General features: G+C 42.7%; 1 protein-coding gene across 1 annotated transcript in view; it reads right to left on the bottom strand.

The window, feature by feature from the left end:
* The window catches only part of TMCO3 (transmembrane and coiled-coil domains 3), a 33,240-nt gene extending 18,208 nt beyond the window's left edge, over positions 1 to 15,032 (bottom strand). Inside the window, exons 1-6 of the mRNA XM_058045455.1 lie at positions 14,961 to 15,032; positions 11,859 to 12,401; positions 7,187 to 7,366; positions 4,766 to 4,957; positions 3,852 to 3,980; positions 793 to 885 (exon numbers count right to left, since the gene is read on the bottom strand). Coding sequence (XP_057901438.1) covers positions 793 to 885; positions 3,852 to 3,980; positions 4,766 to 4,957; positions 7,187 to 7,366; positions 11,859 to 12,305 — 1,041 coding nt within the window. The 5' untranslated portion in view covers positions 12,306 to 12,401; positions 14,961 to 15,032. The remainder of the gene's footprint in view (positions 1 to 792; positions 886 to 3,851; positions 3,981 to 4,765; positions 4,958 to 7,186; positions 7,367 to 11,858; positions 12,402 to 14,960) is intronic.
* Positions 15,033 to 15,282: the final 250 nt, after the last annotated feature.

Raw genomic sequence — 15,282 nt, 5'->3', positions numbered from 1 at the left:
TAGTGCAGAAGCAAATCTGAAACAGCAATTTACCTACTACAGTTTAGGAACCCTTGAGTTACTGATTTTTATCTTGGACTTTAGGTGGACTAGAAACTGCAGTTTAAGATAAATGGTCATTAATTATAACATATTTCCATTAAAGCTTTCTAGTACCATAAACTCACAGCCATCAGTTTAGGAACAGATCACACAGTGCAATTCTTCATATACTTGTAGCCATACTTTCCACTATTAAAATTCTAGCTTGCTTATAACTTTTTCTTTTTAAATTAAGACCAAAAGAAACTTGCAGCTTTTGCTGAATTCTGGTGGCCACATAATTTAATATTCCAGATTGTGTTAACATACTTGCTTAATTAGTTTATGAGCCAGCAGATTATGTATCATCAATTCAGTATGGAGTACTTACACTTTCAGATTTTTTTATAATAGGAATGGCAAACATCACTGACACTCCATAACAGCAATTGCACATTACTGCATGTTAAAATAAAGCAGAGATGGACTGCCAAACTGTGAGAGATTTTTCCAGTAATCAAACTGTTTTACTAAAATAGGGAGTAAATGTATTTTTTTTTGAGACACTGAATAAATAATGCATTCTGTTCTTTCCAAAGTGCAGAAGCAAATGTCACATATGTCTTTTCAAAAATGTACAAAGCTACAACAGTGTAGTGTAGGGAGTGTGTAAAAATCTAAAATATAACTGAAATCTGCAGTTTCAGTAATTAGCAATTAAATCCCAGGGATATTATAAAAATCCCCAGCAGGGATATTACAAAAAAATACCTTTCTTAATCTTTCAGGAGAAAATTCCAGACCAACTAGAAAGAGAGTGAAGAATACACCAAACTCTCCTAATGTCTCCACCTGTACAATAGACTTAGGAAAAAAAAAAAAGAAATCAGTGCACAGCAGTCAACTTATAATACAAAATTATAAATTTTGTATATAATACAAAATTTATACACAATACAGAACTTATATAATATAAATACACTACAAAACAAATTGATTCTCATTACATTTCCACAGGTAGTTCATTTGCTGTTCATATGACATCAGAAATCCCCAGAGCACCTTTAGAGTGCAATTTTTCCCATCCCCTGGCTGATACTAGGCAGTAGCTTGGTGGGAGAGTGCTGGTCACCCAATGTGCACATGGGCACTGCTCTTGGGAAGGGAATACATCTGATCCAGATTGCTTGGCTGGCAAGCTGAAGATTTGACATGGAGACTGAACTCTCAGTGGGAGCCTGCAACAAGGGTCAGTGAACTACCAACCTTTGGGATAACCAAGGGCATGAAGATGAAGGCAGAGAGCCTTGTGAATGGTCAGACTGGAAAGTTTCCTTAACAGTAAGTTTTCTTGCTGATTGAAAAAAATAGGCTATGCTTTATGCATGTACTACTAAATCTCCAAGGCTTGCATTCCACAAGCCACTTCTTGCTAGTTATTTTATTGGTCTATTGGTATAATCTTTCTGCTAGACTGTGGCTGCTGTGGTTCTCCATCCTACAGGCTCCACACATCCATCTCTCAGACCAGCACAATTACCAACCAGCCTTTGTGCTACAGATAGAAGGATCCAACAGCAGAAAAAATGGTGGTGGTCTTCATCACAACAGAAAAATGGAGATTTTTCTGGCTGGCAACTGGTGTGTATCCTCAGGGTTCTCAGGCCAGTTCATTTCCATAGATACAGACTTGTACCAATGATCAGAAGGGAGGAGGTGAACACACCACTCACAAGTTTGCTGCTGATAACAGACTGGGAGGTGCTGTTCACTCTTTTGAGAGACAAGATGCCTTGCAGAGGGATGTAAATACTCTGGAGCATTAGGCAATGATTAATGGGAGGAAATTGTTTAACAAATAAATTCAAAATGCTGGATTCTGACCCTCCTGGGATGGTGTAAAGCCAGGCACAAGTATGGATGAGAAGAGGAGTGGCTGAAGAGCAGCCCTGCAGAGAGGGATCTGGGGGATGCTGGTGGACAGCAGGCTCAGTGTGAGACACCAGAGGGCAAACCCCATGCTGGGGTGCATCAAACAGAGCATCACCAGTCACCCAAAATTATCCTGCTGTGTTCAGTGTTGGTGTGGCCTCACCTGGAGCACTCTGTGCAGTTCTGGGCCCCACCATGGAAGGAGGATGTGAAGGCTCTTGAATGCACCCAGAAGAGGACAAAGCTGGTGGAAGGCTGGAAGGAATGTCCTGTGAGGAACAGCTAAGGACTCTGGGTTTGCCCAGCTTGGAGAAAAGCAGGATGAGGGGCAACCTCATCATTCTCTACAGCTTCCTGAGGAGTGGAGCTGGACAGGGAGGTGCTGAGCTCTTCTTCTCACTGGTTTGCACTGACAGGATGAGTGGAAATGGTTCTAAGCTGCCCAAGGAGAGGTTCAGACTGGACATTAGGAGTGATAATCCTGGAACACGCTTCCTAAAGAGCTGATTGATGCCCCAAGCTTGTCAGTGTTTAAGAGGCATTTGAGCAATGCCCTTAACAATATGCTCTAACTTTTGGTGAGTGCTGAAGTGCTCATGCAATTGACTGGAACAGTCAATTCTATTCTAAAATCCTAGTATTTCTTTTCTATGTATTTACAGGCCAGAGTAGAAGAAAACAAGGTTTATCATCAATTACAGAAATGAGGACGGAAACCAACTTTTCTGCCAGATTAGAATCTGCCTGCCTTCTGAGGCATTCAACTTTTTTAGGAAATGGCCAAGAGACCAAACAAGAGTCAACAAGAGTATTATCCAGGTGAATAATGTATAATCACAGCTTCACAAGAAAAAGGCAAGTCACTTAAGCTGTCCTTAAGAAACTTCTTTCATATCTTTTTCAATGTAAGTATCCTGAAAATTTGTTGTTGGGTTTCTTTCTCATGCCAAGCTTACAGACTTGTTTCTCAGTCTAAGTGATCAAACTTTCCACACATTTTCCACCCAGAAATTTTCCACCCAGAAATTATGTACAGCACAGAGGTTGAGATTATTTCATCTCTTCCAATACAAGATCAACAAAATCCTACAATTTCTACTAATCCCTGCTTTTGAGCTCAACAATCATTCTCAACAGAAGCCCATGTAGGGAGCAGATGTTTCAAAGACAGTAAGTTCCAAGTGGTTTCATGGATATCAATGCAGCAGACACAGGCAACTTAAGCAGGCATTACTGTGCAGCCCTAGCATGTGTTCTGTTCTGCCTGCTGGCCAAACAATCTGTTAATGCACACCAGAGCCCTTAATGGAAACGTGTCCAGCCAGCCCCAGCTCACGGTTCCACAGCAGCCACTAATCAGGGTACACGTGAGGGAGCTAAAAAGGTTCAAAAGAGCTCAGGAATGTGGGCAGGGGACTGGAAAAGGAACAGGGGGACCAGGGTGGATGAAAGCACTACAGAGGCGCAAAATAACTCTCCAGAAAGGCAGGCTATGTTCCTTGGGGAATTATTTGTTTTAAATGCTTTCTCCATTGTCAACACTGACTTTTTGCAAGTTTCTGTATATTTTATGTCATTTAAATAGTTTGGCTCCCAATTGTGATGCTTTATGATTAAAATCAAAAAGAAAGAAAAAAACAAACCACCTCACATAAAACTTTCACAACACACAACCTTCAGTTTTCACTTTCAACACTTGTCATAATTTTATAGGATTAAAAAAAGATTGAAAACAAAATTATTCAAAGACATAAAATTTGAAGCTCTCCTCTTGTAAAGGTTCAGGTTTGGGAATTTTTTTTTTATTACATTTGAGGCTGGCAATACCATATCCTTTTAAAACTACTTTTAAAGATTTCAATGAATTAAATCAGTCAAGAACTAACTTGCACACTTACCTTGATACTATTTAGTCCTGAGGGTCCTAAGAGTACTCCACAGATGATATATCCAAACATGGTCGGCAATCCTATTGTTGTGCACAGCCAGCCACACGGCAAAGACAACATTCCTATTGTCACAATATCCTAAAAAGGCAAGATTTACAAAGGCATTAATATAAAAGACACATACATTTGGAATGAAATTGAAGACTATTATCTTTCAAAAGACAAATAGCACTGTAAAATTAAATGTAGACTACTTTGCGTGAAAAGAAAAAAAACCTGTAAATTAACGTCAGTGCTGTTGCAGATGTAAGCACAGCAATTTTTTAGGTGAAGCAGATGAGGTACTGACCTTAAGTAATTGGGGACTTTAAATCAATTTATAAATATTTTAAATATATTACAGAAAGTAGACAATTTCCTGGTTGGAATGATACCTTGCATTTAAACATGGTGAAACAGAATTGTTTTGGGTTTTATAATTAAAAAAAAAACCCAATCCAGTTACTCTATATAAAGCACAAATACAATCAAACCTCTACCATGTGTATGTATTTTTCAGTATCCCTTTTTTCATCACAAGGCACAACCAGATAAATTCTCTCTACTGACAACATGCAAGTGGCTTATTAAGCACAGCAGTAGCTTTAACACTTTGCAGTCTGAGAGAAGGGACAGTGCCCCAAAGGTGCAACAAGAGAAGCCAAATAAAAACAGAGTGGCATCATGATCAGTCTTGTGAAGACAAACCTAAGAGTAGGGAAGACATGGCTGAATCACCATAGTTGGGGGAGTCATGAATGCTGGGGTAACTTCAGATAGACAAATGCTGCAACTATAACTCACTCCAACCAAGTAGCACTGACGTGCAAACTTGTGGCACTAAATCCAAAAGTGAATGACAAGAATGTCTCTAAAATTATTACCTTTATGAAGTGATGATCAGCACGAGGAATGGTTGAGTCTCTGGGCTTAGTAAGGATATACTGATTGTTCTGAGAATCAATAAGCATACTAAGTCCTAAGTCATCTTCTACTTCTCTTTTTGAAGCATTTCTTTTGGAGTTGGCTTCATCTTCTTCCACCCTTAAAACAGCTTCAAAGTTTACACCTCTTACCTTTTCAAAAAAAGAAAACAAATAATCAAACAAACAAAAAAAGGGGAGTCAATTAAGCATATCATAATAACAGAAGGATTATTAGCTGTGCTTGAAGTTTCTACAGAACTTGTTGACACCAACTAAAAATACTGCAGGTTTCTTCTCTAAAAATCTTTCAATCTCTTTATCATGATGTCTTTAAAAGTAACATTTTCTTACCTTGAATAAAATCAATTGGAGATTACGAAGTGATATTCAGTTCACAAAAATCTGAACTAAAGACTGCATTCCAAGTTAAGAAAAGGTCACTATCCTGTAAATTTGAAGGAGATATTATAAGGACTGTTTCTACCTAGTTATTTTCAGGATTTAATTTCTCAGAACAGCAATTCTTGAACACAGGCTGTAGTGCAGATTTTTTTTAATTTTTTTTTTTTTACCTGCTACACACTTCACTATTAGGCTATATTTTAATAGAAGCTTGTGTCTTTATCAGAATATTGATTACTGTATTAAAGCTTGTCTGTTGTAAAAGTCCACTGTTTAGTTTATAAAACCGTTCCCTGCAATGACGGAGAAGCACATAGACCTCCAGGCTGCACTTCACAGTTCCTTCCAGGGATGGAGGCAGCAGCAGCAGAGCAGGAGGGCTCCCGGAGCGGCAGGAGGGCTCCCGGAGCGGCAGGAGAGCTCCCGGAGCGGCAGGAGGGCTCCCGGAGCGGCAGGAGGGCTCCCGGAGCGGCAGGAGGGCTCCCGGAGCGGCTGCAGGAGGGCTCCCGGAGCGGCAGGAGGGCTCCCGGAGCGGCAGGAGGGCTCCCGGAGCGGCAGGAGGGCTCCCGGAGCGGCAGGAGGGCTCCCGGAGCGGCAGGAGGGCTCCCGGAGCGGCTGCAGGAGAGCTCCCGGAGCGGCTGCAGGAGAGCTCCCGGAGCGGCTGCAGGAGGGCTCCCGGAGCGGCAGGAGGGCTCCCGGAGCGGCAGGAGGGCTCCCGGAGCGGCAGGAGAGCTCCCGGAGCGGCAGGAGGGCTCCCGGAGCGGCAGGAGGGCTCCCGGAGCGGCAGGAGGGCTCCCGGAGAGGCTGCAGGAGGGCTCCCGGAGCGGCTGCAGGAGGGCTCCCGGAGCGGCTGCAGGAGGGCTCCCGGAGCGGCTGCAGGAGGGCTCCCGGAGCGGCAGGAGAGCTCCCGGAGAGGCAGGAGGGCTCCCGGAGCGGCAGGAGGGCTCCCGGAGCGGCAGGAGAGCTCCCGGAGCGGCAGGAGGGCTCCCGGAGCGGCTGCAGGAGGGCTCCCGGAGCGGCAGGAGGGCTCCCGCTCGGCTCCGGCGGGGCCGCTCCAGCAGAGGGCGCTGCGCCGGCCCGGCCCGGCCCCGCCAGGTGCGGCTCCTGCCGCCGGGCGCAGCCGCTCCACCCGCTGAAATTTTCACCAAGTGAAAATGCGACTTCCACCTCCTCTCGGATCGAGCTCAACTACAAAAATACCGAACAAAACCACACACGGCTTGGCTCTCTGCTGCAGAGAAAATGGTTTTGCCTCCTCAGCAGAACTCCAGAGCTATGCTCGCCTCGGGAGTCAACCTGGAAATCAACAAAAAACCCCCAAGAGCAGAAGCCAAATAAACTGTAACCCGTGTTTATGCAAACAGGGTCAATTTGGGGAGTCTATCTGAGGATGGAAAAATGAGACACTAGAATAAATTGAGGTATTCCTGGCTCTAGAGACATATAGCCTTACCTGAAGGATACTGTCCCATCATGCAACATAAAAACAAGGATCAGTGCAGGTAGGCCAAGGTACAAAAGGCAGAGGAAGTCAGACATGGAAGAATGTAACATCACAAACACATTTCAGGGCTTTCCTTTGAAAAATATCTCTTTTCCCAGACTGTGAAAACCAACAGCAACGATTCTTGCTCTGCCATAACTTTGTCAAGAAAATTAAAAAGTGAACATGGTAACTCCATATCCTGCAAGTCCAACCATCACAGTTCCCACCACCACAGAGATGTCACATCTATCACAGGCTGTATCACTCAGATGTACCACACTTGGACCTGTCAAAGTGGCAGCTGCAGGGAGCACCTTCAAATCAAAACCACAGAAATCACTAGCAAAAAGGAGCAATCACTCCTGTTTGCTCACTCTTTAACAATCACTAAAATCCTAACAACTATATGACACAAGAGAAACACACAGGGCAAAAATCAACTATAAATAAACGCACTCCAATGAAATGACTAAGTCTAAAGCATCACTTACAGATTTGTTGTCATCAAAGGCATGCTCTTCTATTTCCTCTTCCAATCTATCAGCTGCCTTCCTGACATCTTCCAGAATTTCATCAAGCATTGACAGGCTTTTGTTTTGGTGCTGCATGTTCTTAAGGGCTTCAACCTGGTGTTTCTCTGCTGCTAGGAGTTCAACATATTCCATTTCTTCCTGTTGAATTTTACAACACAGATAAAGTGTTGGCAGGCCTTTGAGCAGAAAAAACATTTGACATAAATGTGTGCTTCTTTTGACACAAAACATTTTATCAATGGAATTGCAAAAGCTATATAAACATCATGAAGATATTTAAAGATTGATTTTTCTTGGGCCAATTTTCATTGGGTAAGTGGGCAAAAACCAAAACAACCAAACAAAAGATCCACCAATAGCCTTTTCTATTACATTAAACAGCAGACCTGCCCCAAGGTTATGATCCAGAAAATACAAGAAAGGATTTACTTTGAGAAACCCTAGGAAACAATTCAGAGCCAAATAAAGTTTAGAACTTCATGCTTTTGAAGTGAAGCATAATACCCTGAAAGCATAGCTATACTATCTACAACAAACAAACAATTTAGATGTAAAGCACAATGAACCTTAACTTTATAAGCCCTTTTGTAAACATAGGAAAAGGTCTGTTTATGGTATTCAAAAATTACAGTAACTGTGGAAACAGGAAGAAAAAAAGAGCTGGGGTAGAGATGAGCAGCCAATCACTCTAGCCAAGCTTCCTGTTCACGTTTCCCAAAAAGCACTTTTCCAATCAGAATTAAAACATGTGACTTTTCACTTTATTTCAGTTTGGGTCTCTTATCAACTTGCAGTGACAACTTCTGAAATTACTAGGTTTCTGAAGTAAAAAGAGAAAATATGCTGATATGGTTTGATATGGTGTGAAAATATTTCAGTAATTTCCCTGATAAAGTTATGATGTTTCAGGTTGAAAAAGATAACTAAAAAGCTTAATTTCCTAACAACTGGGTCTAACACCTTTTACACAGTTACCATGACAGTAACCAAACAGAATACTTTGTGTATTGACAGAGAACAACTTGAGGGTTTTGGGGGGAAAAGATTCTTTCCTTTACATGCCTCTATTTTCTAAAGATTGTTGAAAGAGCAGCTATATGGAAACACACACAAGGACAGGGCTCCTTTCAGTTAGATTCTGGATGCTGAGAATACCTGGATGACAGAGATCCTTCTTCTGCTCTTTTAAACAGCCAATATTATTAAAAAGAAAAAATAAAAAAACAGGCAAAAAAATGCCATCTATAGGCCTGACTCAATTCTCAGAAAACACAAGTTGCTGTCTCCAGATGCCCTGCCCCTGCCACGCCCAGTTAGAAATCAGAGAACACAGATCTCCCATAGGTTGAGTGTTTTATCTGCCTACCCTCCAGAGATATCTTCAATAACCCGAGCTTATTAAATGGTCCTGAACACCTATGCTTCAATAACTAGAGTGTCTCCTCCTCCACACATTTGCAGATGGACATTTTTCCCCTTGGAACCCACAAGAACATGCACATAGTTCAGTCAATTCTTGATGCCAAGAGAAGAATATGTTCAGTACAAGCAGTAACTGCAGCCAAAGCCGTCTGAAATGCTGACAGTCGGGTGAATGCCTCTGGTTGTGAGGAAACCACAATGCTGGTGTCTGATGGTTTTTAGAACTATCACAGTTACATCCTCATGGTGAAAGTTACCCAGAGCCCAAAATAACTGGAGCTGGGAAGAATGTAACTATTAATGTGTTTGGCTCAATGTCAACAATTAGTTCTTATGCAACACGTAAGTAGGAGACACAGTCATTCTCATAGAGCCTCAAGGAAAAACACTTCCTATCTGTAGCTCTCTGCTAGCAGACACAGCTCAAAAGATGTAAGAAACAGTCCCCATATGAGCTGCAGATTCTCTGCTAATTCAGCAACAGCTTAGAACACAAGGTGAAATTGATAATGGTTAAATTCTTTCCCCTCAAAAGTGGAAGAGGTTTTGGGTGCAAGGAGCCCATCTCGGTCCTTCCCGTTGGCCAAGACAAACAGGCTGAACAGAGCTAAAGGCAAACTACATAAAAAATAATGGCTAATTTCAAAGAAGTTAACTTTCCCTGAATAGCAAGGTAGAAAAGCTTTGAAAAAATTAGAGTTTAGCTGCAAGTTCCTTCAATTAATGATGATTAAGGTTTTTGTAGTCTATTAAAGTGGCATCTGTTTCCACCAAGAGACAAATGTGATAGCTTGTCCCAAGCACAAGGCAATGGTGCCCACAAAAAGTTAATTCAAACAACCTGCTACCTGCTAAGCAGAAGGGCATCACAGTACAAACACTGTTCTGCAGCTCAGGCTGGGACTGGAGACACTTGATCACGAGGATAACCAGAAACCTCTTAAGCAAAGTAATACAGATAAGGATTGTGTACTTAATATTGTGCACACCTGAAAACATGAGCAAAATGAAGATGAAGACTTTGGGGCAATGCTGACTCAGAATGCAGAGTTGCTGTTGCTCTCTACTGTGTATTCAGAGACAAAAGCACATGCAGAAGAGGCTGCATCTTTGCAATACTTGCAAGTCATTTTTTTCCACCCATGTCTGACTAGAAGGCATCCAAGAAATTAGACATTAATTAAAAAAACAGGTGAGATTTTGTTGTTTTTTTTCCTTAACTTCCAAACAGGATCCTGGAGCAAAAGAAGGCAGAAACCATCTTCAGTGCTTCTTTCTTACTTCCCCCTGCCCTACACTCTGAATGATCCCACTACATCTTTTCACAGCAGCAGAAGCAGCAAGAAATGCAACAGACACACACACAAATCCCAGCACTAATGTCTTCCAAGCATTTCTACTCAATAGAGATAAAATAATAAAGGGAAGAGTCCAGCACCCCCTACATTTATTTGTATTTTCCGTTCATTCACTGTTTAAAAAATAGATGTTCTATGAGTACACCAACAAAATAATCATTACAGTAAAATGAAACTGGGACAAAGTTGGACCTACTGTGTCTTATGAACTAAGAACAAGTCCAAAACATATGTTTCCCATGCCATTTTTATCTTTTGCTTCTCTTTATACAACAACTATAAGGTTAGAACCACAAATACTCTGTTTAAATAACCACATGCATGGCATAAGAAGGAAAAGGCAAAAGATTGCTCACTCAAGTAAATATTTTGAAAATACAAAAAAAGCCTGCACAATCCACTTCAGCAAAAGTAAACGTTTGACAGGACACACCTCTAAAACACATAATTGTACACAAAGGCTTCCTTGTAGAAGAAGAACCATTCTCAAGTTCAAGGATAAATGGACTTCATTATTTTAGAGTAACATTACCAAGAATTAGGTAAATGGGAGAGAAGGTTCTGGAATGCCTCACTGCTGCTATTTTACAAGCTCTGAGAAAGAAAAAAAGGTGGAAAACCAAGGAAAGCTCATGACAATTTCTATGACATTTCTATGCAGCAGAGGCTGCCACTACCATAAAGTATCACTACACAGTCATATAAAGCAGTTCACTGGAAAACATCTAGATCCAATTTATTTCCTATTCAAATTTGCTGTAATCCTGTCTACACTTCCACTGCACAGAATCACTGCACACTGCCAAGTTCACATCCTAATTTCTGCTTCCAACAGCCCATCTTGGCACGATTCACTGGACACCTTTACTGCACATAATTTCTTTCCAACTTCACCTGTCAAGGGCTGCACATTTCTTAGCACAAATGCCCTTCAGAGACTCTCACAACTCAAATGCTAAATGCCAATTACATTTTTATTCCTTCTCTTGCTCCCTTGTGCATGGACAGCCTCTTCTTTTGGAAGACAGAAAATAAAGAAAATTCTTAATACATTCCTCCAGAGGTTGCAGAGTAGAGAAAGGACAAGAGCAATTGAAATACCAAATACATTAAATTGCATTTTCTCTCAATAGGAGACTTTCAGTACACAGTCTGAGCCCTACCAAGTCCAGAAGACAGTGGCAGATTGTGCTCAACCTAATGAGACATGGGAACTCAAACTTTCCATGAAGTATCTGTGTTCAACTGTTACTCATCTGTGTTTTCTCCTGCCAAAGTTATTTCAGCTAACACTTTCTTGGAAGCACTGCATTTCAAACCTGCACTTCTTAGGCTAGGAGTGCAATACTGAGTTTAAAAATCTAATCACCTACTGTTCTGCACGTCCATTTTACCTGTATCTATACAAATGTGGAAACGAAAGGCAGCAAGTCATTTTAACTGTGGACTTTGATTGAGCAATTCTCATTTAAAATGGAAGAAACAGTTAGTATTTCACCATTTGATGGCATTATTTCCACTCAGCTGGTGCCACTGGCCTGTCTAGTGCAACTCTGCTATGAGTACTCATTCACTCTTCTTATTCTTCTCCCTTTAACGTTATATTTGCCATAGGTCTTATGATTACACTTAGCTTTGAGACAAGAACTATTGACTGCCAATAAGTTTTAAGCTCTATACCAGAATTACTTGTAAATTTACTAATGAAAACAAATACTTCATTAAACAGTAAACATTGCAAGTTTTATGTAGATACCCTTTTTTATTAAAACAGAGTGAAACTGTGCCATAATAAAGTTAAAATCACGAGTAGAATATGAACCCTCTAGTAACAAACATGGGAAACCAACCTTAATTGCAGCTTCTCTCAAGGCCTCCAGTCTCTGTCTACTGCTTTCTTTCATATTTACAACATCTTTGTAGTCGCCTTGTAGAGCTCTCTGAAGGCCATGAATTGCCTGAAAGACTGAGTTTTCACTTTCATTTAGCTCCTTTTGGAAGATTTCAAAGGTGTGCACCTGAAAAAGTTTCTCTTCGTCAGACAGTCCTGCATCCCTCTCAACTGCTCTTATGGCGTTTTTTAGTTTGTTGAGGACAACGTTCTTTTGGCGAAGAAGACCGGAGAGTTTTCTGCAGCTCTCCAACACCCACTGCTTCCTCTGAGTGATGCCAGCCCCCTTCCCACGGTGCAGCTTGATGGCATGTTTCACCACATCCTCACGTTCTGCAGGGCTGGCTAACGGGCCACAAGGCAGTGAAACCAACGTCCACAGGGAAATAAATCCAGTCGCCTTCATCCTTCACTTTTTACTCCTCTTGGGAGAAAGTGATCATCCACAGCTGCTCAAAGCTTTCTGCTACATGGTTTCTGCATCTCCAGGATGCACAGCAGGCTGCAAGACAGTACCAATCAGTTATCAAACATGGTAATGTTGGGCTGTTAGATCACAGAAATGTAGAAAATAAATCCAAGACTGCTCCCTGCACCACAAGCTTTAACAGAACACACATAGTCTTCTTCACTCAACGTTTATGAAAACCCAGAAACAGTCCAAGCTACTGACAGATTTTTGTTTTTCCCTTGACTATTTCCTAGATAGCATCTTGTTTTAAAAGCAGTGACTGGAAAGCTTAGTCACTTCACATGGTACTCATCTGCACTTCTTACATGAAAGAAAAGCCTTTACAAATATCAGGCCACGATGTCATAGGCTGCATTTCAACCCAGCACTAGAACCCATTATTCTTAGCTGTCAGTAAATCTCCTGTCTCTTCTAAAACCTATCCTAAAACATTGTATCATAATCATTTGTTATTTATCAAGTCTCAGAAGCATTAACCAATTCAGCTACACACATTCAACAAACATAAAAATACAAAACCTAACTGAATCAGATTACATTATAAATCATAATTGTGGAAGAAAGAACAGCAAAACTTTGTGGACTTCTGAGTGCTACTGGTTTGGATCAAAAACCTCCTTCATCTAAAAGGCTGTGGGGCCTTGAGGTACTTTACTTCAAAACTTATTAGGGATCTTCAAGATTTTAAAGTAAATTACAAAAACACTAAATCAATTCATTCATAAGTTCATTTCCCAGGAACTACTTGAAGATCTATACCTAAACTGCTGCATTTAATTTTAACACCAAGCAGGAGAGAATTTAAAAATTAATTTCCTTCCATCAGAACCTAGAAGGAACACTACTGACATTATTGCACAAAATACCAGTTATATTTTCTTTTAAAAATCCAAACAAACATAAAAACCCTCAAAAAACCCCTCACACCACAAAGTTACACATAATATATAAAATTTTGTACTTAGTATTCTAAAGACTCACATCACACACAACATGTTAACAGATCATCGATACAGCAGGTATTTCCCTAAAAAATTATTTAGTCTTGATCATTGGGCCAGCAGCCTTAATCAGCAACCAGCACACAGACACAGGCATCTGGAAGCAGTCTAAGACAGAATCCTGTTTTCCTACAAGGCAGTAGCAGTCACAACTCCAGCTATCCAAGCCAGCCACCACCAACACATGGAATGAGCTCTGAGCAGCCTGGCCTGGTAGAAGACGTCCCTGCCCACGGCAGAGGGCTTGGAGCCATTGGTCCTCACAGTCCCTTCCAAGCCAGGCCATTCTGGGATTCCATGGCAAGCAAACATGGCACACACAGTCATGCACCACCTTCATTTGTTAAAAGCCCTCCCATCTCTGTTTCAGAGACAAACGATAAAATTTATCTGTGGGTTGGTTTATTTCTTTTTTCAGTGCATGAAATGCAAGCCAAAGTATTAAGTTACTATTCACTGACTGTGGGCTAGGGTTTAATAACACAAAGAGCTAAAACATTTAAAATTAAGAACAGAAAGTGCAATCAAAATCGCAAAAGCATATTACATCACTATAATCTCAATAAAATAATAAAGTACAAACATTTCAGAACTTCGATAAAGCTGGGGCTTACTACTTTTAAGGAATCAGGAAAATAACAATCCTCACAGTCTGGCAAAGTTCTAGAGTGAAATTTAAGGAAATATTTCTTCATATATACAAACTAATGCTCTTCCACTTTAGTAGGCTTGGGACAGAGATTTTATTATATATATATTACAAACTATTTCTGCAAGAAAGAAGGAGAATAAAACACCCAGTGTGTATCCAAGGTGAGTAAAAGACTGCATGTCTTATGTGGTATGTCAAAACCACGTAACTAAATTTTGAGCAGAGATTTACACCAGCAAAGTTCACTCCTTGTTGCGCTGTGCAAACTTAGCACTGTGGTTCACACATGGGGACAATTTTGTTTCTGTGCTTTTTACTTGGCTAGCTAAAACTGTTTCGGGGAGCGACACCTGGGGCAGAGCTCAAAAGCTCGTAAGGGAATAAAGATCTCACGTACCAAAATGAATGATGTGATGCTGAGCACAAAAAAAACCCCAAAAAAACCAAACTAAGGCAAAAAAACTAGCACTCCTCTCTCCATTCACCGCCAGTCAGTATCAAATCGGAGGGAGAGTCCTTATTTAAGCAGCGTTTGCTTCCTGCTGGATTGCAGCTCATCTTCCCCCTTTTTCCTTCCTGAACACGACACTGTAGCACCAGATTTCATCAAGCTGGGAATGCCGGACCCTGCCTCCAGACCCCTCTTGCGGGAACGTCTGCGGGTTCGCCTCCCCTCGCCCCTCTCCCAGTGCCAGCTCCTCCCGGGAGCCGCAGGCCGGCCGGGGCCGGGGCCGTGCCCGCCGGGCACCTCCGCCCCGGTGCGCTCGCACCTGAGCGCCGCGGCAGCTCCCCGCGGTAGGCCGGGGCACAAGGGGAGAACGGAAGGAGATAAGCGGAGCGCGGGGCGACCGGCCCGGCTCCCTCTCCCTCATGGCGGCGGAGGGACGGGGGAAAAGAGACGGCTGCCCCGCCCGGCGCTTCGGCAGCGACGCTCACCTGAGGGACGGAGGAAGGCCCGCAGCGGCGGGGCGGGGAGGGCGGGATCGCGGGGCGGCAGGCACGGGTGGCAGTGGGCGGCGGCCGCGGGCGGAGGGCACCGAGGAGCCCCGTCCTTGCGGCCGCCCCTCGCCCCGCGCCGGTGCTCGAGCGCCGGGGCGGCCCCTCTGAGCGCAGCTGGGCGGGACCCGCGCTCCGAGCGCCGCCTCGCGGCGGGAAACGTCACGGCGGCTTCTCGCCGCACGCCGGGAGTTGTAGTCGGAGCCGCGGCCCCGCAGCTGCCCTAGCGCCGCGGGCGCCGCCGCTCCCCCGGCAGCGCTGC

The sequence above is a fragment of the Melospiza georgiana genome, chromosome 2 (assembly GCF_028018845.1).
Source record: "Melospiza georgiana isolate bMelGeo1 chromosome 2, bMelGeo1.pri, whole genome shotgun sequence".
Classification (NCBI taxonomy): Eukaryota; Metazoa; Chordata; class Aves; order Passeriformes; family Passerellidae; genus Melospiza; species Melospiza georgiana.
This window is presented reverse-complemented; position numbering and strand designations above follow the sequence as displayed.